General features: G+C 45.5%; 2 protein-coding genes across 31 annotated transcripts in view; one reads left to right on the forward strand and one right to left on the reverse strand.

Annotated features, from left to right (window-relative positions):
• TMEM45B (transmembrane protein 45B) overlaps positions 1-7,005 on the forward strand; it is a 46,523-nt gene extending 39,518 nt beyond the window's left edge. For all 6 annotated transcript variants that reach the window (XM_078339822.1, XM_009007103.5, XM_078339821.1 and 3 more), the window contains 5 exons: positions 1,259-1,447; positions 3,333-3,539; positions 4,436-4,620; positions 5,420-5,565; positions 6,648-7,005. In XM_078339822.1, the coding sequence (XP_078195948.1) occupies positions 1,267-1,447; positions 3,333-3,539; positions 4,436-4,620; positions 5,420-5,565; positions 6,648-6,753 (825 nt within the window). In that variant the 5' untranslated portion in view covers positions 1,259-1,266 and the 3' untranslated portion in view covers positions 6,754-7,005. The remainder of the gene's footprint in view (positions 1-1,258; positions 1,448-3,332; positions 3,540-4,435; positions 4,621-5,419; positions 5,566-6,647) is intronic.
• A 4,223-nt stretch (positions 7,006-11,228) lies between these two features.
• Positions 11,229-26,790, reverse strand: part of NFRKB (nuclear factor related to kappaB binding protein) — a 35,161-nt gene continuing 19,599 nt past the window's right edge. For 14 of the 25 annotated variants that reach the window (XM_009007110.4, XM_009007108.4, XM_078339809.1 and 11 more), the window contains 12 exons: positions 26,405-26,465; positions 25,814-25,988; positions 24,203-24,309; positions 23,640-23,763; positions 23,348-23,427; positions 22,963-23,183; positions 22,592-22,862; positions 21,718-21,930; positions 18,010-18,777; positions 13,794-13,900; positions 12,874-13,009; positions 11,229-12,758 (listed from right to left, as the gene is read on the reverse strand). In XM_009007110.4, coding sequence (XP_009005358.1) covers positions 12,633-12,758; positions 12,874-13,009; positions 13,794-13,900; positions 18,010-18,777; positions 21,718-21,930; positions 22,592-22,862; positions 22,963-23,183; positions 23,348-23,427; positions 23,640-23,763; positions 24,203-24,309; positions 25,814-25,988; positions 26,405-26,465 — 2,389 coding nt within the window. In that variant the 3' untranslated portion in view covers positions 11,229-12,632. The remainder of the gene's footprint in view (positions 12,759-12,873; positions 13,010-13,793; positions 13,901-18,009; positions 18,778-21,717; positions 21,931-22,591; positions 22,863-22,962; positions 23,184-23,347; positions 23,428-23,639; positions 23,764-24,202; positions 24,310-25,813; positions 25,989-26,404; positions 26,466-26,790) is intronic. The other 11 variants (XM_078339818.1, XM_078339815.1, XM_078339814.1 and 8 more) reach the window with 2 other exon arrangements.

The following is a 26,790-nucleotide window of genomic DNA, read 5'->3' on the forward strand; positions in this document are numbered from 1 at the left end:
ACCCCATCTCTACTAAAAATACAAAAATTAGCCAGATGTGGTGGCAGATGCCTGTAATCCTAGCTACTCAGGAAGCTGAGGCAGGAGAACTGCTTGAACCCAGGAGGTGGAGGTTGCAGTGAGTCGAGATCATGCCACTGCATGCCAGCCTGGGCAACACAGTGAAACTCTGTCTCAAAAAAAAAAAAAGTCCCATTCTCTTAATGATATCACCTTGGCAACACCTGGATTTTGGAGGGGACACATTCAAACCATAGCAATCTCCAACAACTGGTATTTTTCTCCCATGCCACATATTCTTTTTTTTTTTTTTTTTTTTGAGATGGAGTTTCACTCTTGTTGCCCAGGCTGGCATGCAATGGTGCAGTCTTGGCTCACTGCAACCTCTACCTCCCGGGCTCCAGGGATTCTCCTACCTCAGCCTCCCAAGTAGCCAGGATTACAGGACTGCGCTACCACACCTGGCTAATTTTGTGTTTTTAGTAGAGATAGGGTTTCTCCATGTTGGTCAGGCTGGTCTCAAACTCGCAACCTCAGGTGATTCGCCGGCCTTGGCCTCCCAAAATGCTGGGATTACAGGCATGAGCCACCGCACCCAGCCCAGAACTTTTTAAAATTATTTTCCAATTAGGTGAAAGACTAAGTTGTGCTTTCATTTGTACATCTCTAATTTCTGGGAGATTTATAATCCATTTGTGTTATTTTGTGAATCATCTGTTCATGGCTTCTGCCCATTCTCCTATGGTCTTTCTCCTATTAATTTGTAAAGACTCTAATGTAATAGCCATTTACCATACAGCTGCTATAAGCATGTTTCTGATTTGTTGTTTACTTCTGATGTTCTTGATATTAAAAGATGCTTATAGAACTGAACATTTTTCTAGTTCTCCCGCTTTATGTTTATGCTTTGAAAGGTTTCTCTACCTGAGATCAATAAATATTTACCTATCCTCCTCTTTTCCCACCCTCATCCTCTTATTTTACCCACGTTTAAAGCATTAGACAGTGGAGCCCAGTTTGTCACGCAACTCACTTTTCAGATGAGAGTTCAGTGACAAAAACATAAAGGGTTGTTTTATGAGAATGTGTTGATCCGTGCTTGCCTCGGCAGCACATATACTAAAAAAAAGAGAATGTGTTGACCTTCTTAACGTGGCTTATAATTTGCAATCTCAGGCACGTATGGTATTTCCTGCCAAAATATACATTTATATGCCTTCTTCATTAGCCACCTAACAGCCTTCCCCTCACTTTTTAGGTGTCCTGATGGCAAATTTCAAGGGCCATGCACTCCCAGGGAGTTTCTTCCTGATCATTGGGCTGTGGTGGTCAGTGAAGCACCCTCTGAAGTACTTCAATCACAAGCAGAAGAACAGCCTACTGCATTGCTATTATCAGCGTGTCGAGATCTTCGAAGCCGCAGTCAGGACCTTGTTTTCCATCACTGGTAAGAGCAGGGGTCATTTGGTCCAGAGAATGTCCTCATCATACCAAGAACCTTTAATTCATTTTCTGAGCCCTGTGAAATGGATGTTTCCACTGGTGGAGGTAACAGGGCAAGAATTTCCAGATGGCCACTAGACTATTTTATCATAACATCCATTATGTGTACAGCTTTATAATACTAACAGTTGACAGCTCTCACACCATGGGTCACTGTGAAAAACTATCAAATCAACAAGGACACAGGTATAGAAAGTTGCAGGAGCAAAACTGTTTGAAAAAGATATGACACAAATAAAAAAAGAAAAGAATAGATTAGGCTCATGTACATGAGTTGTGATAAAGCAGAAAAATCACCTTTTTTCCTCAATTGTTTCTCCCTCCAGAGCCTTACAGTAGTTAACACCCAAGTCATTGGCTTATCCTCAAGTCTCAAGCGCTTATAGAGAGGGAGTTTATGTAGATTAATAAGTTAGCCAGTCGAGAGAAAAAGCAGCAGATGCCTGATGAAGAGGGATTTTCCTTTACTCTGCCCCATTCCAACAAGACTCACCCACTCCCACTGTTCCTTTTCATCCACTTGGCTCCACTGGGGCTCTCCAGGAACAAGCAGTGATGACAGTAACAAGTGTTCTCCCTCAGAACCAGCCCCACATGGAGAATGAGGGTCTAATTCTGTAACTGACAACTGCCACTTGTCATCAGTGGCCTGTGGTTTCTTGGAGAGAGTGAAGCAACACTGGGTCTTCTCTTGGAGGAAGCGATGCTTTACAGAGCTTTGCTGGCTTCATCCTGCTGAATTTCCCCACGCACCAGACATTCAGGCATCAGAGAGGCCTCCCATGAGAAGTGACAGGGACCTATGGCTTAAATGATCAGGACAGCATCAACCTTGCCTAAATAAAGCTAGGACGATTACAATATTTGGCCCCTTGACTGGGTGAAAATGGCACTCATTCAACAGCTCTGGCACTTGTACCACATGCCAGGCGTGGGAGATACACAGGGGAACCACACAGTCTCCGCTCTCATAGGGCTTCTGTTCTAGTGTCACTGGGACTTTTCCTGAGTCATTTCCACAACTCCCTGACCCTTTGTGTGGGAATTCAAAAAGGGTCTGGTTTGAGAAACAAATGTCTAAGGAACAGAGTCCAGAACGTTGTCATGGAGGATTTTTTTCTAGGCTTCCCCAAGAACATTTTGGGTACCAGGCATAAAGACGAATCTTTAGCCTTTCAAATTAGGTGATACAAGCAGAAGGGATAAGAACTAAGAGCTGTCCTGTGGTGCAGCTTCATCAGTTTTCTGGCCCACATCATGGGGCCTCTGCCTTGTTCACCCAGAGTTTTAACACAGAGCTGGGAGGAGGCGCAGGGCTTGCAGAGCCAGCTCCGTGCCTGGGAAGACACACAACTGGAAGCCGCTTCTCTCCTTTGGCGTGTACAGGTATCTTCTCTACCAGTGTGTCTCTGCTCAGATTCTGTTTTCAACCTAATTGTTTCTGTCTGAGATTTATTTCACTGCTTACTTGGCAGCAAAGCCCAGAGATTATTGTATCAGCCACACTCCAACTTAAGTGATGGCGCCTTGCTCATCTCCGCTCCTGGACAAACCTCCTGGGGATCTGTGTGTGGCTGTGTTCATTGATCTTCTTCCCTCAACCCCAAACCCCTAAAGGAATAATGATGGCAAGACGTCTACACAGATTACTCAGCACACACCCTAGTTTATAATGAAGGAGCTGCACCTGAGGCAGCAAAGTAGGTCTGCTGACCCGTAGGCCACCTTCACCCCCTCTCTGCTTTGGTCAAGCCTTTGGGCTGTTTCTTGCTCCTGTGTGTCTTGGAGCTATTCTTCCCTCTAAAACATTCACTCTCATTTCCCCACAGGGATCCTGGCAGAGCAGTTTGTTCCAGACGGGCCCCACCTGCACCTCTACCATGAGACCCACTGGATAAAGTTAATGAATTGGCAGCACAGCACCATGTACCTATTCTTTGCAGTCTCAGGAATTGTTGACATGCTCACCTATCTGGTCAGCCACGTTCCCTTGGGGGTGGACAGACTGGTTATGGCTGTGGCAGTATTCATGGAAGGTAACTTTGTGGAATGGATGGAAAAGAGGAAGGAGAGCCTGACAAGTCATATTTATGAAGGATCAGAGCACAAAAGACCAGAAATGTTACCAATATAATCTTCTCCAGAAAATCCACATCTCTGGACTTCCAAAACCTGCATAGGACTTAGTGCTATGCTCTGGATGGGCCAGATGACATATTCCCTAAAGCAGTCCATGAAAGCTTTGAGGCTTGCAGGCAGTTCCCAAAGCCCCCCCTTAACCCTGAAGAGTCCTCCTTGCCTTCCCACTGCCCCCAGCAGTCCCTGCTCCCGAATGTGCATATTCCTCGGTGTGGATGTATGTGTGTGCATACACATGCATGGACACACGCTGCCCCAGCTGGTTGAATGCCACCACTCAGGACATATCTCTTTGGTTAAGCAAAACCGCACGCCTCCCCTCACCCAGGGAGGTACCATCTTGCCTCCATCACAAGTCTCAGGAGACCCACCCCGCTGCGAGGGGAGTGCTCCCAATATGACTCACACTGACTGGGGTATGAAAATGCATTTTGTCATCTAACAACCTCACTTCTGTACCTCAGCAAGAGTTGAAAAAGGTTGAGGGCAAAACTGAATTTCCAGTACACACACACACACGGTCTGTTAGAAATCAGCAACATGCTTCAGCCAGTCTACCCTGTACTGACCCCACCACGGGCTCCGTAGAGATTTTAAAAGACACATCCCTTGCTGCTTTATACTCCTACAATACTCAAGGAATACACTTACTCAAATCTGTTTGCTACCTGTAATGTTATGTAAATTAACTTCCTAAATGCTGACAAATCTAGCTGAGGCACGTGTAGGAAGAAACTTCGGTAATGGGGAAAGCCAAGAGTAGCACTGATGGCTGCCATCTGGTTTGTGGCAGGTTTCCTCTTCTACTACCACGTCCATAACCGGCCTCCGCTGGACCAACACATCCACTCACTGCTGCTGTATGCTCTCTTTGGAGCGTGTGTCAGTATCTCTCTAGAGATGATCTTCCGGGACCACATTGTGCTGGAACTTTTCCGAACCAGTCTCCTCATTCTTCAAGGAACCTGGTTCTGGCAGGTGATTTTCCACAGGCACCTTGCTGCTCTAGATGGAGGAACCCCACCAAGCACATCCAGGAGAAATCCCTGACGAAAACATGGAGTCTGAAAAATGCAGCACTGATGTGCCATGCAAACAAGTTTAGATGGCCCTTTTCCCCCATGCCCACCCTTGGACTTCTGGTTTTATCCAATTAATATCCAGCGGATGCATTAGCAATCCAAAATCTAGAGCATGCACAGTGAGGTTCAGCTGTCCTCCCAGAGGATGGGCTGATGCCTTTCACAGGCTTTGCTTGCTAAACTGTACACTGGAAATGTGGGCCCTGAAGTTCTGTTTTTTTGTTGTGTTTTGAGACAGAGTCTCACTCTGCCGCCCAGGCTAGAGTGCAGTGGCACAATCTCAGCTCACTGCAACCTCCATCTTCCAGGTTCAAGCGATTCTCACGCCTCAGCCTCCTGAGTATCTGGAGATACAGGCGCCCGCCACCATGCCTGACTAAGTTTTGTTATTTTCAGTAGAGACGGGGTTTTGCCACATTGGCCAGGCTGGTCCTGAACTCCTGACCTAAAGTGATCCGCCCACCGTGGCCTCCCAAAGTGCTGGGATTATAGGCATGAGCCACTGCACCTGGACTTGTTTTTAAGTAAGCCTATACTAAAACCAAAATTAAGTTAGAGCCATTTTCCTATGTGAAAAGGCCTTTCTATACTAACAAAGCATGGGAACATATGGGCCACTTTGGTGACCACAGGATGGCCTGGTTGCTTCTCAGGACAACCAATCTTAAGACCAACTTCTCTGTGTAATCCCCCAGATTGGGTTTGTGCTATTCCCACCTTTTGGAACACCCGAATGGGACCAGAAGGATGAGGCCAACCTCATGTTCATCACCATGTGCTTCTGCTGGCACTACCTGGCTGCCCTCAGCATCGTGGCCATCAACTATTTTCTTGTTTACTGGTATGTCTAAGACTTCAGTGAAGCTTTTCCTCCTAACCCTAAGCAGGACTGATGTGATTAACTTGCACGATCTGATGAGTGCCAACTACATCCCAGATCCTGTGCAAGGTATTCTCATGCAGGGAAGGTATCACTACCCTTATTTGCAAACAAGGGGAATGAGGCTTTTCAAGGTTAAATGACCTGTCACAGTAACCTGAAGGACCCAGGTTTCAAATGCAGGTCTCAGATTTTAAGCCTATGGTGTGGTGGGGAAAACTGAAATGGGAATCAGTACTGGATGGGAGACCCTGCTATAACAGGTTCATTCTGGGCCCATCATCTTATTTCGGGAACTGCCCTGCCTGTTTCCTAAAGATGATGTGACAATCAAAAAATAAACCAGAGCAGAATGTTAAGACAAACTGCCCTCTACCCCTCACTAAAGTGCTCTTTAGAGGTATACAGATCATAACAGCTACGGACTCCTTGCTGTGCCCCAGGCCCAGTGGAAAGCAGCTACACTCTATTATCCCATCAATCTTCACTGCTTTATGAAGTATGCCCCATTATTTTTTATGGATGAAGACAAGGCTTCAAAAAGCTGAGTAACTTGACCAAGGTCACCCCACTAATAAATGGCAGAGCCTCTCAGTACAAGGGTGACTTTTAGCAAATGTTATTACCAGTTCTATTTGCTGTTCAGCTGCCCCTACCTTTTCTCCTAGGTCATTTCTCTAGATCCCAAGATTATTAAATTGGTGCAAAAATAATTACAGTTTTTGCCAGTATTTCATCCACAGAGTCCCACACAGACCAAAGAGAAGGGAGCTCAAGTCATATTCTTTTAGTTCTGCTGCCCAGCCACTGAAACAGCAAACCAAGAGAGGTAGACCTTCGCCTCCATTGACATTCAGTGGTTTCCACCATCAGTCCCTTTATCTACTGATGAGTATTTTCTAAGTCTGGTTCATAGACATAATCACAGTATTTGATAGAAATATATAGAAAATACTTTAAGAACCAGTAGATGCCTTTGCATCCTTGGGTACTGGATTAAGGGAATCTCTGGCTAATTGGCTCTTACTGTTTCTCTGTTAAAGCTTTTTGACTCGGATGAAGAGGCATGGAGGAGGAGAAATCATTGGAATTCAGAAGCTGAATTCAGATCACACGACAGCCCTCCTGAGTGGCTCAGATGAGGAATAAGCCGGCATGTGGAGGGCGTAGACATCCCACTGAACAGCTGGAGTGAATGGAGTTTATCCCCTGAATGCCTGCTGTGGTCTGATTTTAAGAGTCTATGTATTTGCACTCCTCATTCAACACAAGGCTGAAGGTTCTAAAACAGGAAATCAGGCCTACAGCATCCTATATATCTTGCAGTTACAATTTTTAAATATAATGTAAAGTCTATGTTGGTACAGTACCCTTCATAAAGAAAAATGAAGTAATGCCTCTGAGCAGCAGGCCCTTGTGTCTCAGTGTAAAGAGAAATCAAGAGATGCTAAAAGCTTTACAACCCAAGCGGCCCTATGGATGAATCCAGGATATGAGCTCAGCAGGAGAACTTGTTGCTTTTGGTAACTTACCCCTTTTTCTCTTAAGAAAGCAGGTACTTTCTTATCAGAAATATGTTAGAATGTGTAAACAAATGACAGTGCCTTTCGAGTTGCAGGTCTAACTTACATATTTTTTATAAGTAAAATAATCCACAGGCTTTGGTATTTTAAAAATATTACTTATTAAACGTATCATAACTGAGCTGGGCATGGTGGCTCATGCCTGTAATCCCAGCACTTTAGGAGGCTGAGGCAGGTGGGTCACCTGAGGTCGGGAGTTCAAGACAGCCTGACCAACAGGTGAAACCCTGTCTCTACTAAAAAGACACAATTAGCTAGGCGTGGTGGCGCATGCCTGTAGTCCCAGCTCCTCGGTAGGCTAAGGCAGGAGAATCACTTGAACCCAGGAGGCAGAGGTTGCAGTGAGCCGAGATCATGCCATTGCACTCCAGCCTGGGCAACAAGAGCGAAATTCAGGAAAAGAAAAAAACATACCAGAGTACTGCAACACTTCACTATTTGTAAGTGACAAAATTAGGCCAAAGGTGATTTATTTTTTAACTCCTGCCCTCCCTCCAAAGGTGATTTTTTTAATCAGGAAGCTAGTTACCAGCTCCACTGAGAGATGGAGCCCTGATGTTCTGATTCCTCAAAGTCACCCTAATACAAGATCTGATTAAAAAAAAAGCTGTATACTGCCACAGTAATCCAGGTGAGAAAAATGAAGGAAAAAAAAAAGAAAAGAAAAGCTGTCTAATGAGGTAGAAAAATGTCAGGTATGGAAGGCCTTCAATTTTAATACAGCTGAAATCAAAGGACATGAATTTTGAATTAGTAATGTGAAGTCTTGATACCCTAATCTTGTTTCTGGATCTGTTCTTTTTTCTTTTTTAAAAACTTCCTTCAACAAATATTTATTAAACATCCACTCTGCAACAGCACTGACATGGCTGTAAGGACTCCTGCGGTAAGTGTCCAGTAAGGAGTTCAGTCGAACAGGAGAGACATGCTAGTAGCTACATCCATTGTGATGGGTGCTAGGAGAGGCAAGTGCATCCACCAACTCCTTTATGTAAGTAAGTAAGTAAATAAATGAGAGGCACGTACAAACCACGATGAGAAAAAGGAGAGGGAAACGTGGACAGTTTGCCCTGTAGAAAAGGCACATCCCATGCAGAGTGTAGCACATTAAAAAATGAAAGCATAGGCCAGGCGCAGCGGCTCACGCCTGTCATCCCAGCACTTTGGGAGGCCGAGGCAGGTGGATCACGAGGACAGGAAATCAAGACCATCCTGGCCAACATGGTGAAACCCGTCTCCACTAAAATACAAAAAAAATTAGCCAGGCATGGTGGTGCACACCTGCAGTCCTAGCTACTTGAGAAGCTGAAGCAGAGGAATCACTTGAACCTGGGAGGCAGAGATTGCAGTGGGCTGAGACTGTGCCCTTGCACTCCAGCCTGGCAATAGAGTGAGACTTCATCTCAAAAACAACAACAGAAAAAGAGCATAATAAGAGCACAGAGAACTTAAAAAGATTACGTTCTACAAACTGTTAAAAGTGAGTTAGGACCGGCTGGGCTTGGTGGCTCACACCTGTAATCTCAACACTTTGGGAGGCCGAGGCAGGTGGAGCACGAGGTCAGAAGTTCAAGACCAGCCTGACCAACATGGTCAAACCCTGTCTCTACTAAAACTACAAAAAACTAGCTAAACGTGGTGGTACATGCCTGTAATCCCAGCTACTCAAGGGTGAGGCAGGAGAATCGCTTGAACCCAGGAGGCAGAGGTTGTGGTGAGCCAAGATCGCGCCACTGCACTCCAACCTGGGCAACAAGAGCAAAACTCCAACTCAAAAATAAAAAAAAGATTTTAAATTAAAAAAAAAAAAAAAAAGTGGGTTAAGTCGAAGGGCCTTAGAGACCAAGTAATACTTTCCACGTACATAGGATTTTTCAGATTCTGACATGTGTCCTATCTCATCTGGTTCTCACAACCACTTGTAATGTGTAAGAGTCTAAGATCCTTCAGAAAAGCTGGCTGGCCTAAGGCCACACAGCTACCACATGGCAAAGCCAGTCTTCAGTAGGACTCCAAAGCTCAGCATCTCTCTCACCGTTCCACCCTGCTATGTCACGCAAATCCAAGAGAGAATTTACATGAAGCACTGCATGTACTTTGGAAGAAATGCTGTACTTGATTAAGTGAAGGTAACCTCCCAGAGTTAGCCAGCCTTTCAGAGTAGAAGTCACCACTCACAGATTACAAATGAGCTAGTAAAAACATTAATTTAGTTATCAGAGAACTCCTGGGTCCACTGTCAGGACCCCCCCTTGTTGGCCAATGGAGAAGAAACACAAACATTCGAACCTATTATTGGCAATCAATATAAAATGTGTTATTTCCTTAGGGACTGGAGGTGGGCAGAAGGACCTATTCAGTTTTACTTTCAAAGAAAAGATCCACATTTGAGGTTTTTTTACGTGTACAGTATTTTAAGGAACTGTAGTTATTCAGAGTGAGGGGCTGAGTTGTGAAAAACATATAAAATATTAAAATGTATTTATATGCCCTTCACACAGCAAGGCTTATGATGCCTTCAGGGAAGTGATTAACCCTATCATACATTGTTAGATGTGGTATTAAAGTATAAACCGATTACAATACTATTCTCCACATCCAGTCTTTGATGTGTTTTCTGAATAATTTTACCAATCTCGGTCAACCAGAAGCTCAATGGCTACAGCCAAGAGTCCTTTTGGAATTGTTCCATACAAAACACTCTCCATGGCCAGGTGCAGTGGCTCATGCCTGTAATCCCAGCACTTTGGGAGGCTGAAGTAGGCAGATCACCTAAGGTGAGGAGTTGGAAAACAGCCTGGCCAACGTGGTGAAACCCCATCTCTACCAAAAATACAAAAATAAGCAGGGCATGGTGGCACATGCCTGTGATACCAACTATTTGGGAGGCTGAGGCAGGAGAATCGCTTGAGCTCAGAAGGTGGAGGTTGCAGTGAGCTGATATCTCACTACTGCACTCCAGCCTCAGCCACAGAGTGAGACTCCATCTCAAAAACAAAAACAAAACACTTACCATAGTTGCGCCACTCATCTATCAGAAACTGAAGCCAGCATATGAAGGAAGCAGGTGTGGTACATATCCTGGGGCTGTCACCATAAACAGCTCCAGTAGGGAGTTTCCATTCTATGCTATTGCTGTTCCATCCACAGACTGGATAGTGCCAAAGTTTCACTTCTGAGGAGTCAGCTCCCACTGGCATCCTGAAGCAACCGGAACTTTAAACTCACTCCCTGCTCTCCAGAATGCATACATCTGCATTCGCAAAGATGACAGTCAGGTGGCATGAGCACGCAGGAATGTGAGCAGGGCTGGGACTGAATGCCAGAGCTACTTTTATGAAATTCCTTGTTAAGTAAATTCAGAAGGGGTTTGTTTGTAGCTGGCAATAAATACCTAAGAGAGGATCTCTGGAATTTGTACCTTTTTTTTTTCCATTTAAAAACTGTCACATGGCTTTCTAAGTGAAATGTGACTCTACAAAATAACGAAGACACACAAATATCAAAGAATTATCAAATGCAGACACACTCACCTTTACTCCGGTGGAAAGACCCATTTTCCCATATTGTACCCTACATCTCCTCACTGCCAGCCTCATCCAGTGCCAGTCTACTTGCCCATCACAAGCTCAACCTGGGAAGCCCATTTGCCTCTGCTCTCTGCAATGCAGGCTTCCCACCTCCTAAGACTGGATTGCCCCTAGACTCACCAGGATACAACAGAAGCATCCTGCCCAGAGGAAGGCAAAAAAAAGGGACTTGACTTAGAATCAGAAGACTGCTTCTAACTTCAACTCAGACTCATGTCTTCCCAGAGTTAAAGGGGGAATGATGACACTGATTTTACAGAATTGCTCTAAGAATTAAACAAAATGCCTGTGAAACAGCTGTGGAGCCAGCAAGCCTTCCAGACCCTCCACTTCTCCACAACCCGCCTAACCACCCAACAACTAAGTTAGGCTGCTTCCATCCCACATCCTATGGCTCTAGCTCTACTTCTTCACCCAGAACCCACAAAAGAGCTTCAATACACTCCAAAAATTAAAGATACATTTTTAATAATTTGGGCACTTTCAAGAGAGACAGGGAAGCCCTATCACCTCAGAAAGCCTTTACCTCCTACTGCTGCCCCAAAACAAGAGAAGTATATATTGTTGACAACCAGTGTTTGAATTACTTATTACATTATAAAATATCATCCCAAGGTCTGCCTGTAGCTGACAGCAGCTGAGAAGCGTGAAGTAGCCAGGATTAAATGACCTGCAAATCTAGACTAACTGCTTTTGAGGCTGGTACTGCCAGGCAGGCAGATGCCCATCCCTTGCAACCCCGCTGTCCTCCATCATCTTGACTCTGGAGCAAGGGTCAAAAACCTTTTTCTTAAAAGGCCATATAGGAGATAGTTTAGGCTTCAGGGCCAGCCAGTCTCTATGTCAACTACTCAATTCTGCCTTCGAATCTGAAAGCAGCCACACAGATTAATACAAACACAAATTGGTCTGGGCTGTGTTCCAATAAAACTTTATTTACAAAAACGAATGGCCAGCCCCAAGAGCCTGGTTTGCAACTCTTGCTCTGGAGCAGAGCAGAATGTATACTCTCTGAACTGCAACAAAGTTTGTGCCACAAAAGCAGCACCTCTGTAGTCATTCCCCTCCTTTCTGTCCACTGGCTCTGGACTTCCATGTGAACAGGTTTGCCAGAAGGGCAAAGTGGGCAGGTGAAGCTGGGAGGGGACAAAACCAAGATCCCAACCCCCTCCCCCCACCTTGTTTAACAGGCAGCACCAAACAAATCCCCTTTCAGGGGACCCACTCTTATCTTGCTGCCTACAGTGTCTTCCCACTTTACAGCCTCTCGATTACTATGCAGTTACCAAGTCGGCCACCAACTTACTAAGATTTTTGCCATTCTCTCATTCTAGTCTAAAGCATAAGTCCGTTTTAGTGGAGGAGGCAGCTGAAGCCCAAGTTTCTATTTGATAAAGATGTACGATGGGTTCTTTAAAAAAATAAACTACATAAAGTTTTCTGAACACAAAACTCCTATCCAGACCACTAGTCATGGAGAAGACCAGAAGCCAAAAAGTACAATCCTCATGAAGAACCGGCTTATTCGTTGTCTGTGCACTCTGCGACTGGTAAGCCTTCCCTGGGGGTCTTACTCTCAGAACTCTGGCATGTATGACAAAACTGGTACCTCCTGCAATTCCAACAGAACATTCCCCTGGATTGGTAGAGAGCAGACCTCGGAACCCTGGAGTGAACCTGCCTCAGGGTGCTCCACTATGGCACGTGGCAGCAGAACCCAGGCCACTGTTGCCATCATCCCCCGCCTGGCTGCCTTCAACAGGCAAGCTTAAAAGAATGATGCAAACTCCCTGCTCCCTTCTTCTCAGCCAGGACAGACCAGGCACGGTCTTGCATGGAAGCCAGACTCTCATCATCACTGTTGCTCAGGTGCCTGTTTAGGAGATGGAGCTGTAGTCACAACAACAGTGGAGACTGCTTTGGAGGAGCCAGAAGCTGTTCCCTGTTGGAGATGGGATGCAGGGACAGTCTGGATGCGCACCTGTTTGCAAAGAGAGAACGTCAGGTCAGTGAATTGCAAGTGGGTTCACCAGTTAAAAACAGCAGTGGAGTCAGAGAGGAGCCCGATATGGCCAAGAATTTTCCCTGGGCCTTACCTGTGTGGCCTGACCTTGCTGCTGAAGCTGCTGCAACTGCTGAGCAGTGAGGAAACTAACAGGCTTATTGCCAGCAATGAGCTTAGTGCCCGCTGGCATAGTTGTGAGGATGATGTTGCGGCCCAACCCACTGAGGCTGTGGAGGGAAAGCAGGAGTGAGGTATAAGGATATCAGCAGGTATTCTCCAGCCCAGATTTAAGCCATGCATTGAAGGACAACAGGGAGGTCTGTGCCAGTGAAAATCCCAGCATTTCAGACTGAAATGGACACCAACTGCTGAGACCACTTTTCTTCCAGCTTCTCCACTTCCCATGGCAGAAGATAGTAATTCCAGAAGCCAGCAGTGCTCTGGATAAAAGGTGGTTTCTGGATAAAACAGCTCCTGGCTCCTGGGCCTGACCAGCAGGAATAATGGACAGGGCCCCAGAGAGGTGTGTACTTCTGCAAGAAACTCTCCCACTAATAGCTACGTCTCACAAGCCGGCCTGAGATGGCCAGACTGATTTCATTGTGCCTTTATCCCTGTTTTAAATCAAGACCACAGGTAGCCTTCATTCCCTGAACTGTTTGGGTTCAGAGCTCAACTGTCAAAGGGAGGCTTTCCTCACACCTGCCTGAGCCCCATCCTAGCACTTCCCACTCCCTTTTCTCTCCAGTATGCACATACTGCTTTATTATTTCTCTCTCTCCTTTACAATGTATGCTTGGAGAACAGCATGAATTGTCATCTGTTTTAATCACTGCACCTAAAACAGTACTAGGTGCTCAAAAGATACTGTTGATGAGCACAGCAAATGAGAGGTGTCAAAGGAGGACTCCAGAAACACCAGCCACTTTGCCATTTGGTGAAAAGGACTGGTAAGCCCTGCCTGCCACCTCCATCCCCAAACTGGTTCCTTCACCATGACACAGTACTTACTTGGCTCCAAGGTTGCCTTTGATGATGGGGGCTGTGACCACGCTCTTGCCCTTCATTGGCTGACTGATCACAGAGAGGGGAACTGTGATCCGTGTAGGCAACTTCCCCTAGAAAGAAAAGGCAGTCAGGTTTTGTAAGACAGGAGGAAAGGAAAACCAGCAAGCATCACCTCCAAGGCGTCAGGAACTGAGCAGTAAGCACTACAGATGTTGTCATCCCCAGTACCCACCAGAGTCTCAAGAATCCTGAGGTTTGGGCCCAGAGAGCCCTAACAAAACTACTTACATACCACAGTCAGGTGAAATCTGATCTTTTATCATCCTCTTTCATGCTACCAAAACAGCAGCAATCCTAACTATCTGCATCTAAATCACAAAGGCAGGTGTATACTCACTTTAGCACAGTCCTAGATTCTGAGTTCCTTGGAGGACAGAGGCTTATCTCTGTATCTCTCAGTACATGGCACAGTACTGGCAAGCAATCACTATTTGGTGAAATAAATTTGAGGAAGGACAGAGGAGCTCAAGAGTCAATACTGAGAGCACACAACTACTCACTGGAGTCCAGGGCCACTGGTGGGGAACAAACAGCAGGGAGTGCTAGATTAGAGAGAGGTCACACTCTCCGGTGCTTTCCATTTCTCCCGGAGATAAGAGAGGTTAGCTAGGGGACACTAATAATAAACTCAATCAAGTGAAAAGTCCAACTCTCAAGCTAATAAAGCCTCAGAAGAATTTCTTTAGAAACTGAGAAGGCCTAGAGGCCCTTCAGGATGGGACGTCAGGTTGGTTAAGATAGGTCACTGCATTACCTGTTTTCAGACTGCCTTGATTTTAATGCTTGACTAGTAATAAAATTTATATGAAGTAAAATCTTATGTACGTTAAATCTGAGTTTTAAAAAACAACTGAAGAGGGCTGGCTGACAGGATGCTGGGAGAGGGCATCAGCATTCCACAAAGGCAGGCTAACTCTAAAGAGTTTGCAGGGCACAGGGACCTGCAAAACTGCCCTGCAGGTCCCTATGCCCACCTCCGTGGGCTCACTCACAGCCTCGAGCCTGCTAAAAAGCATGCAAAGAGGGTGACAGGCAACCGAGTACCTTGAGATAGTACCTCCAGATACATTTACTTACGGTTTTTTTCTTCCTCAAAATGCCTTTATTGCTTAAAACATCTCAAACCAGTGCACCGACTAGAATGACCCCTTCAGAAACTATCTAAAAAGCTGAGTGGGGCCAGGCACAGTGGCTCATGCCTGTAATCCCAGCACTTTGGAAGGCCGAGGTGGGTGGATCACGAGGTTAAGAGATTGAAACCCTGTGTCTACTAAAAATACAAAAATTAGTGGGATGTGGTGCTCGCCTGCAGTCCCAGCTACTCGGGAGGCTGAGAGGCAGGAGAATTGCTTGAACCCAGGAGGCAGGGGTTGCAGTGAGTCCAGATCATGCCACTGTACTCCAGCCTGGTGACAGAGCAAGATTCCTTCTCAAAAATACAAATAAACAAACAAACAAAAAACAAGCTGACTAGACAGGGGGAAAAAAGCACCACCAATGCTTCCTACCCCACCAACTGCTCTCCAGTTGCATCTACCCAGGTTGATTGTAACAGGACAGAAGACACTTGATAGGACCTTCCTATGTTAGAGGGATTCAACAAAAACAGAAGTGGATCAAGTTAAGTGCAGTTTCCCCGCTTCCTTATTTCAACTTCTATGATGTAGAAACCTAAGTACCTATTTTTTTTTTTTTTTTTTTGAGATAGAGTCTCACTCTGCCACCCAGGCTGGAATGATCCCAGCTGACCGCAACTTCTGCCTCCTGGGTTCAAGAGGTTCTCCTGCCTCAGCCTCCTGAGTGTCTGGGATTACAGGTGCCTACTAACATGCCTGGCTAATTTTTGCATTTTTGGTAGAGACAGGGTTTCACCATGTTGCCCAGGCTGGTCTCTAACTCCTGACCTGGCAATCTGCCCACCTCGGCCTCCCAAAATGCTGGGCTTACATATGTGAGCCACTGTGCCCAACCAACTATTTCTTTTTTAACCACCCTTCGTAGGGGTTTTCTGTTTTTGGGTGTTCATTTGACTTATGTTTACATTCTTCTTCATTGCTCTGGCTTTTATCCCAATTTATGAAGGTTTCCCTACATAGCTTGCTCAGTAAAGTGAAACTGTATTTTATACTGTCTATACATGCCCCTCTTCTGAACAATGCTCCTAACCAAGAGGTTAAAGAGTAAAGCTACATGCATCCACTAACACCTGTGTGGATATGTGGATTTGATTTATGATAATATAGACTTTCAAGCTAGTAGGGGAAGCAATAGTTATTTTGTCAAATTTGGAAACTAGAAAATGAGATTTCCACTTCATCCTATTTACAAAAATATATTTCAAATGCACTAACAAATACTTTTTTTTTAACTCAAGATATTTTATGAAAATAAAGGTTAACATTTATAACCCTGGGGTAAGGAAGGCACAGACACAAAACCTAGAAACCATTAAAGAAAATGCTGACAGATCTAATGAGATAAACTTATAAATACCTGTAGAGCCAAAGACTCCATATGCAAGGTTAAAAGATGACTGGAATAAAATATTTTCTATGTATATAAAGAATTCACATCAACAGATTCTGCAGCTTCTGGATGTTATAAAAAGCTACCTCAAACAATATGAAAATGCCAAGTACTTCAAAAGAACAATGGCAAAGATTTACTCACCAGGGAGCACATGCCAGCCTCCAAATGAATGAATACTCAACTTCGCTGACATCAGGGAAATGAAATTAAAAAAGAATCCCCTTTTCACCAGTAAGACACGTATGTGAGGCTAAAAAGACGTGGTATCAGCACTGGTTAAGGTCTAGGGGAAACAGGAGGCTTGCTGAAAGGCATGCATGTATCTATGGCCTCTAAGGAGGCACCACTGGAGTACTGCAGTTCTCCATGTGTGCACCTCCATGGTGCGTGCTAGAACTCTCCATTTCAGAAACATCATGCACGTTCACACGTAAGCACAGGAACATTCGCCACAGAGTGGCTAAGAGTGGAAACGCATCCTTTAGTAGAGCACCTTCTACCAGTTACTATGATACATTAAAAGGACCCCAGTCAATATCTGTGTATAGCCTAGAATGATCATCAAGGCATTTCTAAAAAAATAAATAAAACAAATCGGAGAATATATAAAGTCTCTCTCATGAGTGTTTTTTTTAAACTACATGTACATGTATGAAAATGCTCAAGAAAAGGACTAGAAAGATAAATACCAAACTACCAATAGCAATTAGTGTTCATGACAGAAGAACTGGAACACAGGCAAATTTTACTTCGTCTGCACTGTTCTTTACTATTTGAAAAGAATGGGCTGGGCATGGTGGCTGACACCTGTAATCCCAGCACCACTCTGGGAGGCCGAGGCATGTGGATCACGAGGTCAGGAGATCGAGACTATCCTGGCCAAGATGGTTAAACGCCATCTCTACTAAAATACAAAAAATTAGCGGGCATAGCAGTGTATACCTGCAGTCCCAGCTACTCAGGAGGCTGAGGCAGCGGAATCGCTTAAACCAGGAGGCAAAGTTTGCAGTGAGCCAGGATAGTGCCACTGCACTCCAGCCCGGTGACAGAGCAAGACTCCATCTCAAAAAAAAAAAAAAAAGAAGAAAAGAATGTATGCATGTACTATACTTAAATAAATTGTGTTTCAAGGGAAAACAAAAGTCTATCAGTAAATAAATTTATTTGGGGTAAATGAGGTGATATAAACAGGACCTTTAATTTCCACTCCTGGGCCGGGCGCGGTGGCTCACGCCTGTAATCCCAGCACTTTGGGAGGCCGAAGCGGGTGGATCACGAGGTCAAAAGATCGAGACCATCTGGTCAACATGGTGAAACCCAGTCTCTACTAAAAATACAAAAACAAATTAGACTGGCACGGTGGCGTGTGCCTGTAATCCCAGCTACTCAGGAGGCTGAGGCGGGAGAATTGCCTGAACCCAGGACGCGGAGGTTGCGGTGAGCCGAGATCGCGCCATTGCACTCCAGCCTGGGTAACAAGAGTGAAACTGCATGTCAAAAGAAAAAAAAAAATTTCCACTCCTAAAAAGCAGTTTCCTAGTTTTTAGGGAGTCTCTCGCGTGATGGGCAGTTAAGAGCCTTGACTAAGTTTCCTAAAAAGAAGGCCTAAGCTTTACCGCTAGTTACTCACAGCCTGGGATGTGGACACAACTGTGGTGCTGACAGGAACCTGCCGCACAGTGGGGGCACCTGTGCCAATGCTGATGGGGGTGCTTGCAGCGCCAGAAGCCACAGCTACAGTCTTAGACACGGCAGCATTCATACTGGACAAGGACACCGCTGAAGTATGGACAGTTCCAGACCCACTGGCTACCGAGGCTCCTTGCTTGGCATGGGTTGCAACAGTGATGGTCTGGCCTGCTTTGGGAGGCATCACTCCCAGTCCCTGCACGATGCGGATCGTGGCAGCTGGTTTTGCTTCTGAAGAGGCTACTGTGCTTTTTCCCTTCTGGTCAGCCACACTCACACCCAGAGCTGGCATCAAGCGAAAAGCTGAACTTGAGGCTTCTGCTGGCTTGAGGTCAGGAGTCACTTTGACCACAGTGGTACCTGTTGGAGTGGATGAAGGGGCACTGGCTGAACTGGCCTTGGCAGGGCTATCAGCTGCATGGACTGGATTGGAAGTGACGTGTAAGGTGGCAGAGATGCCTTTGCCTGTAGTGTTGCCTCCTGTCCCGAAGAGGTCCTGGGTCAATTTGACTGTGGTAACCTGGGACTTGGCCAATGTGGCCATCATGTCCGGAGTGATTCGCAGAACCGTCTGGCCCTTGGCATCTGTGGTGATGGAAGAGGGTGGCAGACGTAATACATCCTTACCCTGGATGCGGAAGTTAGTGGCTGTGAGTGGAATGCTGTTGCCTGTCTGGGGCTTCACACCAAGCTGCCCAGTGATTGCCACCTGGATGGAGAGAAGTGGCACTGCTGAGGGATTCACAGGAGTAAACTAGTTACAAAATTCAATTTGACCAACTTCCATTTCATGGGTAGATGTTTTGTAATTTTTTAACTTTTTATTTTGCTAACATTCACAGAAGTAAAGAACAGTATAACAAACCTTATGCCCTTTCACCCAGCTTCAAAAATTACTACTTTGTTTTAGCTATCCCTCCTCACTGTGGTGGGGGTGAGGAAGGAATTAGAATTTTAAAGTAAATCCAAGATCTATTATTTTACTGATCAATACCTCTAGTACACATCTATAACCTAGAAAAGGACTTTTTGAGATGGAGTCTTGCTATGTCACCTAGGCTAGAGTGCAGTGGTACAATCAGAACTCACTAAAGCCTCAAACTCCTGGGCTTAAATGTTCCTCCTGCCTTAGTCTCCTGAGTAGCTGGGACTACAGGTGTACCACTAAGCCTTGCTTCCCACCTCCTGAGGCCAATTCCCTCATGTGTAACAGATGCAAGCCTTTTAGTCTTATTCAGGGACTTCCTCTCTCTGTGGTGTGATCAATTTTCTCTCTTCTACTGGACCACAGCCATCAGAATGTAAACATGCTGTAATACTTCCCATCCTAAAAAACAACCAATCCTGGCTAACTCTACACCTCCCTCCACCTAATCCACTCCACATTCAACTTCAGTTCTCTGCTCTCTTCAGAAGCAAAATTCCTCCAAAAATTACCTATACAATCACCCCTTGGTATGTGCGAAGGATGCCCCCAGGTAGATACTAACATCCAAAGATGCTCAAGGCCCATACACAAAATGCACTATCTCCAAATAACCTACAAACAAGCTCCCATGTAGTTAAAATCATCTCTAGATTACTTACAATATCTAATACATTGTAATTCCTGTGTAAATAGCTTCCATACTGCATTGGGTTTTTTTTTAACCTTTATTGCTATTTCTTATTAGGGTTTTTTTTTTCCAAATACTCAATCCATGGTTAGCTAATCTGAGAATGTGGAACCCACGGGTAAAGAAGCCAACTGTACTCACTGTCCCCACTTCCTCGCCTTACCTTCTCTCCTCTTTTTTTTTTGAGACAGAGTTTTGCTCTTGTTGCCCAGGCTGAAGTGCAATGACATGATCTCGGCTCACCGCAACCCCTGTCTCCTGGGTTCAAGCGATTCCCTGCCTCAACCTCCTGAGTAGCTGGGGTTACAGGCATGTGCCACCACACCCGGCTAATTTTGTATTTTTAGTAGAAACGGCATTTCTCCATGTTAGTCAGGCTGGTCTCGAACTCCTGACCTCAGGTGATCTGCCTGCCTCAACATCCCATTGCTGGGATTACAGGAGTGAGCCATGCATCCAGCTTACCTTCTCTTTTGAACCCATTTCCCAAAAGTCACAATCCACTGGCTCAGTCAAGCCCATGAATCATCCTGATTCACAGAACCTCATCTCACGCTGCCATTACATCTCACCCAGGTGCTGCTCCCTCCTTCCTGACCACACTTTTCTCTGTCTTGCAGTCTCCACACCTCAATTTTCTTCTACTTCAGTAAATGATGCTACCATCTATCCAGGCACCCTAGCCAAAGCCATGGATGGGGTAAATCTCAGCTTCCTCCTCTCAGACCCCTACTCAAGCCACCAGCAAACTCCACTGGCTCTCCCTTCAACCATATCCAGACCCCACCATTCCCCTCCACCTCCGATGAACGGTCACTCCAATCTACACCAGCCTTACCTCTCACCTGGACAACTGCCACTGCCTCCTACATGGGTTCCCCATTTCCATTCTTGTCCCATACTGTTCATTCTATCCAGCAGCTGATTGTTTCTTTAAATGCAAACCAGATCAAGTCACCCTTGCTCACTATATTCCAGTGGTTCCCCCCACATTTAAATTAACCTCGATGTCCCACATAATCTAACCACTGGCAACCTCTCCCATCCTCATCTTCTAACACCCTCACACTTACAACGCTTCAGCCACAATGATTTTCCTCTCGTTCCTCAATTGCATTCCTGACACGAAACATCTGCACTTGCCATTCCTAGGCCTGGAATGTTTTATCTCCCATCATCACTACATGGCACACTCTAATTTCATTCATCTCTTTGAAATGTCATCTCCCCAGAGAGGCCTTCTCCAATTACTCCAGGTAAAATAACACACTACTACTGGTCTCCACCCCTTAGCCTGACTATATATTTGCATAGCATTTCATACTATCTGACACTGAGGTACTTGTCTCTTAGCTCTATGAAAATATGAATTCCATGAGGGCAAGGACTTAGTCTGTTTAATATACCACTAAATCCCCAATATACTTAGAATAGTGTCTGGCTTAATATTTGCTTTATTGTTATGTGGTTCCATTTAAAAAAAATGTTGCTTTATCATTATGAGGTTCCATGTCTTCATCTGTACATAGTAAGAGTGCCTACCCCATAGAGCTAGAAGATGAGACTATTTAACAACAGGCATAAAATGCTTAACGCAGTCCAGGTGCACAGGAGGCACTCCTATCAGTATTAGTTGCTATACTGCTTAACAATTCTTTGAAGTTTGATAATTATTCTTTTATATTCACAACCAAGAAAGTACAAGCATATTCTTCTTTTATGAGTGGTAAACTGAGAAGCCAATAAAATTTGGCCATGGGAATTTAACTACACAAATTCATGGACAGTCGACTCTAAATCCAGAAACTCAGCTGCTACATGCTGAATTAAATGGAATAAACAGAAGAAATCTCTTCAGCATCCATGAAGGCTGCACTGCCTTTGGTGGGAACTCATGCCTAAGTACCTATAAGCTGCAAGTCAAAGATGACAAATCTTCCCATGAGCGTGCAGTCTGGCCAAGAACCTCCAGCTCTAGTGGTCCCTGCTCCAGGATGAAGGACTGAGATCCACCTGGAAAGGGCCCCACCTACCTGCTTGATGATGTTCTGTCCTGTGACGTTTTGAATGACGGCAGCTGTGGAGGCACTGGGAGCAGAGGTCCCAGGAGAACTCGTGGCCGGCTTACTCACAGGGCTGGCTGTGGCAGGGAGACTTGTCACCGTGAGCCCTGTCTGCCCAGGTCCAGGCCGCTGCACAGTGGCTGCTGTAGTCTGTGCTTTGACTGGCACAGTGGCCATTACTGTCTAGTTTGGGGCATGAGGCCGAGAGCTTAATTAGACACTAAGATGCAGAGCAGCACTCTAAGCACAGTCGCCCACATCACACCCAGGAAGCAATCCTCTCCAAGTGCTTCTAATCCCACAGTCCTTAAGGCACACCACTCTCTAAAATGGACACTGTATAAACGTCTTATCTGTATACAACATCTAACTTTTCAGAATGCGCTTACATTTAACATCTCATTTTATTCCTACATACTGAGGACAAATACTATTTTACCCCTTTTATAACAAAGGAAACTGAGACAAAGAGAATACAAGTCTTCTCTCAACTTGCACAACTAGTTTGTGGTGTGGCTAAGACTAGAGGCACATAGAAGGAGCCTGAGATGTAGACTCACAAGGTCCAAATTTACAACCCACCTCTACCAAGATCCTGCCTGAGGTTAGGGTCCTGGGGAAATCACTCAGCTGCTCTGAAGATCTGATTCCCAACACATAAACACACTATCTAAAAATGCTTACACAGCTTTGAACATTAAGTGGCTTGCTCTGATGAATGTCATCACCAGTAGCAATAATCTACGGCTCCCCAGTCCTTAGCCAGACTCTGCCCATTTGACTCATCAGCCCACCTCTGGGTCTGCCATCCCTGCTTCCCTGTGGCCACAGCTTCCCTGTTTACCTGGGGCACTACTTTGGTCTGTGTGGCAGTGGCTGGAACACGGATCTGCGGTCCTGCTGGCATCTGTGGCAGTGTCTGTGCTGGCCCTGTCGACTGCTGAGGAACAGTAGAAAGGCTAGGCTGAGCCACCACTCGCACTTGGGACAGTCCGGCAGAACCAGAGTGGCTCATGACCCGGGCAGCAGCCTGAGAACTGGGTGTAGTCTGGCTAGAAGCTGGGGAAAGCATTGTTCCCAGATGTGGCATTGTTGGTGAAGACACTAGAAGAACACTATGAGGAACATCAGGGAAAGACAAAAAACAAAAACTTAGGACATGCATACAGAAGGACTCCAGAAGGAAAAAGCTGAAGAAGAAAAGGAGGAGCTTACCCTGAGCTAGACTTAGCTGGTTCTGAGACTGTGGTAGGGCCGCTTTTGTTCACCGCCGATACAGGTGGAGGGGAGATGGGAGTGGCAGGCAGTGCTGGTGTGGTGGGGGTTACAGGTGTGACTGGGGTGGGTGGCATACTGGAGTCACTGAGGCTCATCTGGCTCTGCTCAGAAGGGCCACTGCTAAGGACCTTTATGGAGCTCTCCTTGCTGCTGGACTTCTAGAATGGAAGACAAAGAAAACTCACCTGCAGGTGTCGTGAAGATTCCCCTAAAGGAAGGAATGCCCCTGAGGCTCCTGATGCCGGGAGTGAAAGCTGACCAGCTACTCTTAGTTGCCTCCATCCAGAATCTCTAAGGCAGACACTCTCCTGAGGTCACTTACCACCTTGGATGGGGGCTTGGGTTTTTGCTGAAGAGCTTTTCTGGCTTTAGCTGCAGCTGCTTGTGCTTGGTGAATCCGCTCTGTGAACAAGACGGGTAAGCTTCAGCCAGTTTAACCTTAGCAAACTAAAAAGAGGGGCTTTGTTAAAAACCAACACCTTGCTGGTGGACTGAATTCTGCCTCTACAATCCTGTCCTACCTATATGCCAATGAAGAGAATAATGGAATTGGGGCAGAAAGTCAAAAAGTATGCCCAGTCTAGTTGGACACAGTGCCCAGAGGCCTCACACACCAAACTCTTCTTCGCTCCGGTCGCGATGCAGGTAGATCCACAGCTTTCGTCCAATGTCGTATTTCACACAAGGATCTTTTTCATAATGCAGCCGATCCAGTGCACCACTCACTACCGTATTTACCTACAAATCGACAGAGGGAAATAAGAAAAAGTTCAGAGAACAGAAGTTATTTGGACTCTAGAAAAAAAAGTCATTAGATCTAAATCACAGCTGATAACACAGATCCTATCTCAGCCTACCTGCATATTACCAATAGATCACCAAATCGTTTGCCAAAACAATAAATGCTGTAAGACTACAGAGATATTGATCTATTGTTACTGTAAGGATAGTGTGAAGTAAGTAAGTGACCAGCTGCCATTTACCATAAGCTAAAAGAAAGCCGAGAGCCAAAATTTGTGTTTGACTAACAGCAAAGGCTTTCATCACTAGGCATTTTTCAAGGTGTCTTTTCTCACTTCATTCAGATTTTTTAAAATTTGTTGTATTTTACATTTCCTAATAAGTTTTCTGAAATTCATTCTGAAACAAAGCAAAAGTAATCTCCTCTCCATCCTACCTGAGTGCTCGTGACATCTGGCGCGAGAAACTGGGAATCCTTAAGCAGTTCACAGATCTCTGCCCGTGTACCTTCTCCATTAGGCAGTCGGGCCGCAGCGTCCCGAACTGATGACATGAGAAAGCACACAGTCCACAAGTCAGGCAGGGTTCCTACAGAGGTACAGCCTCCCCGATCAGCTTCGGTGGGCAAAGCTCCCTGGGATTCCTGCTCCTTTACCTTCACTGACTCCAGATAGGTGCACTCTGCCCTCTAGCGGCTGGAAGCTCACCCACTGGAGTTTCCTATACATTTTTTTTTGAGACAGTTTTGCTCACCATCTCAGCTCACTGCAACCTCCACCTCCCAGGTTCAAGTGATTCTTCTGCCTCAGCCTCCTGAGCAGCTGAGATTACAGCCATGCACCGCCATGTATGGCTAATTTTTGTATTTTTAGTAGAGACAGGGTTTCACCATGTTGACCAGGTTGGTCTTGAATTCCTGGGCTCAGGTGATCCGCCTGCCTTGGCCTCCCAAAATGCCAGGATTACATACGTGAGCCACCGTGCCCAGCCCCTGTAAGAGTCACTTCTAGGTGACACCTTAGAATTCAGAGGGACCATGAACTCAGGTGGGAAGCAAAATTACATCTTAAACTGAAACTAAGCATTTCCTTCAATTATGAACAAAGGGAACAAACCACATATTGGCAGTGCTGTGATGTGTAACAGAAATCATACATTTTCATATACAGCTACTGCAGACAGCTAAGAATATCATTTATACTCATCACTACTTGGAAATTGCAAAAATATCAAACCTGCTGCTAGATCTTGTCATATAACATCATAACAATAACACATATTTCTGCACCATAAACTTGTTTTAACATTTTGAAAACTATTGCAAAACAACTGGTTTCTTTTGTAACTATATCTTATTTTATGCATTTAAAAGCATAATTCTGGCCAGACGGTGGCTCATGCCTGTAATCCCAGCACTGTGGGAGGCTGAGGCAGGTGGATCATCACCTGAGGTTGGGAGTTTGAGACAGCCTGACCAACAAGAAGAAACCCTGTCTCTACTAAAAATACAAAATTATTCAGGCATGGTGGAGCATGCCTGTAATACAAAGGCACTTGGCTTCTTGGGAGCCTAAGGCAGGAGAATCACTTGAACCCTGCAGGTGGAGGTTGCAGTGGGCTGAGATCGCGCCATTGCACTCCAGCCAGGGCAAGAAGAGAGAAACTCTATCTCAAAAAAAAAAAAAAAAAAGCATAATTCTGAGAAGGGGATCCATAAGTTCTACCAGAGTGCCAAAGGGATTCCTGGCATTCAAAAAGGTAAGAATCCTCACTGTTAAATGAAGCATAGCCTGGAGGAAGCAAATCCCTCTATTTAACTTTTTTAACTGGTCTGGGAGCAACTCCTAACATTAATGAGCCCAGACTTCAGGAAGACTGGGAGCTGAAGATTTCCCTCAGGCCCAAACTCCAATGCTTAGAAAAACTATACCTGTTCTCAAAACCTTCCCTGGGTGGAGGGTTAAAGGGAGGACAGAGTTCAGATGTGACTAGAGAAAAGCTGTGGGGTGAAGAAAGGGATCTGTCATAATCAACATGTACCACCTACCAAGAGACAGAATGGTGACGTAGGCAGGCCGGTCAGAGCGCAGCAGGGAGTGCTCCCGAGCCTTGTTGAGCGAGGTCTCCTTGTCAAACACGCCCTTCACTGGCCCCACCACAGACTCAAAGCCATGCATGCGAAAGGTGAACGCCTTATGGGGTTGGCTATACCTGTAACGCTCCTACCAAGAGACAAGGGACAAGGCTCCTAGGTCAGAATTATTGGGGTTCTCTCTCAGGCTTCCTTGCAATATAAGCAGATCTACATGGAACAATTAAAACAGGAAGGAAAGAAGTGATTCCTTAGCCAGCCACAGTAGGAAAAGGATGGTTTTCAGAGCCATCACTGAGCAGAGGGTCAAGGAGATAATACAAAGGCACTTAACTACCTGGAAGATAAGATCATCCAACTATTTATTTCTTACTCCCTTTCCCCACACTGTTTTCACCCCCAACACGCAATCTCAGCCAACAGAAGCTCTAAGGGGGACGGTATGAGTTTCCTGCAAGAAGGAGGATGCAGGAGAGTCAGGCTCAGAGCTTCTCTCTGCATGGCTCACAGAGGCAGAGACTTACACCGCTCTTAGGTACTTCTTACCTGCTCCTGAAAAACCCGTTTCTCCTCCCCGGTGCTAGGCCGCACCACATAGTCAGTTCTTCTGGAATATAAAGAATTCTGTATCAACCCTGAGAGCTGACATGCGTGTCAGATCCATTGCCCCTGCTTCAGAACTATTCCCACTGTGACATAGAAAGATGTCCCTCCATAAGCACTCAACTCTTACAAAGGTAAAGAGCCCACTTTCCAGCTCCTATAAAGTAACTCCTGTCAGAATTTCCAAAATCACTTCTTAGAAATCCAGAAAGGTACTGGGTAGATGGTAAACAGGCTGACATCTGTACCTACTGTTTTCAATACTGCTGCTAAGTAGGTCCATTCTAATGGCAACAAACAATTCGGCCTTAGAGGAACAAAGGGCTTCA

The sequence above is a fragment of the Callithrix jacchus genome, chromosome 10, assembly GCF_049354715.1.
Source record: "Callithrix jacchus isolate 240 chromosome 10, calJac240_pri, whole genome shotgun sequence".
Classification (NCBI taxonomy): Eukaryota; Metazoa; Chordata; class Mammalia; order Primates; family Cebidae; genus Callithrix; species Callithrix jacchus.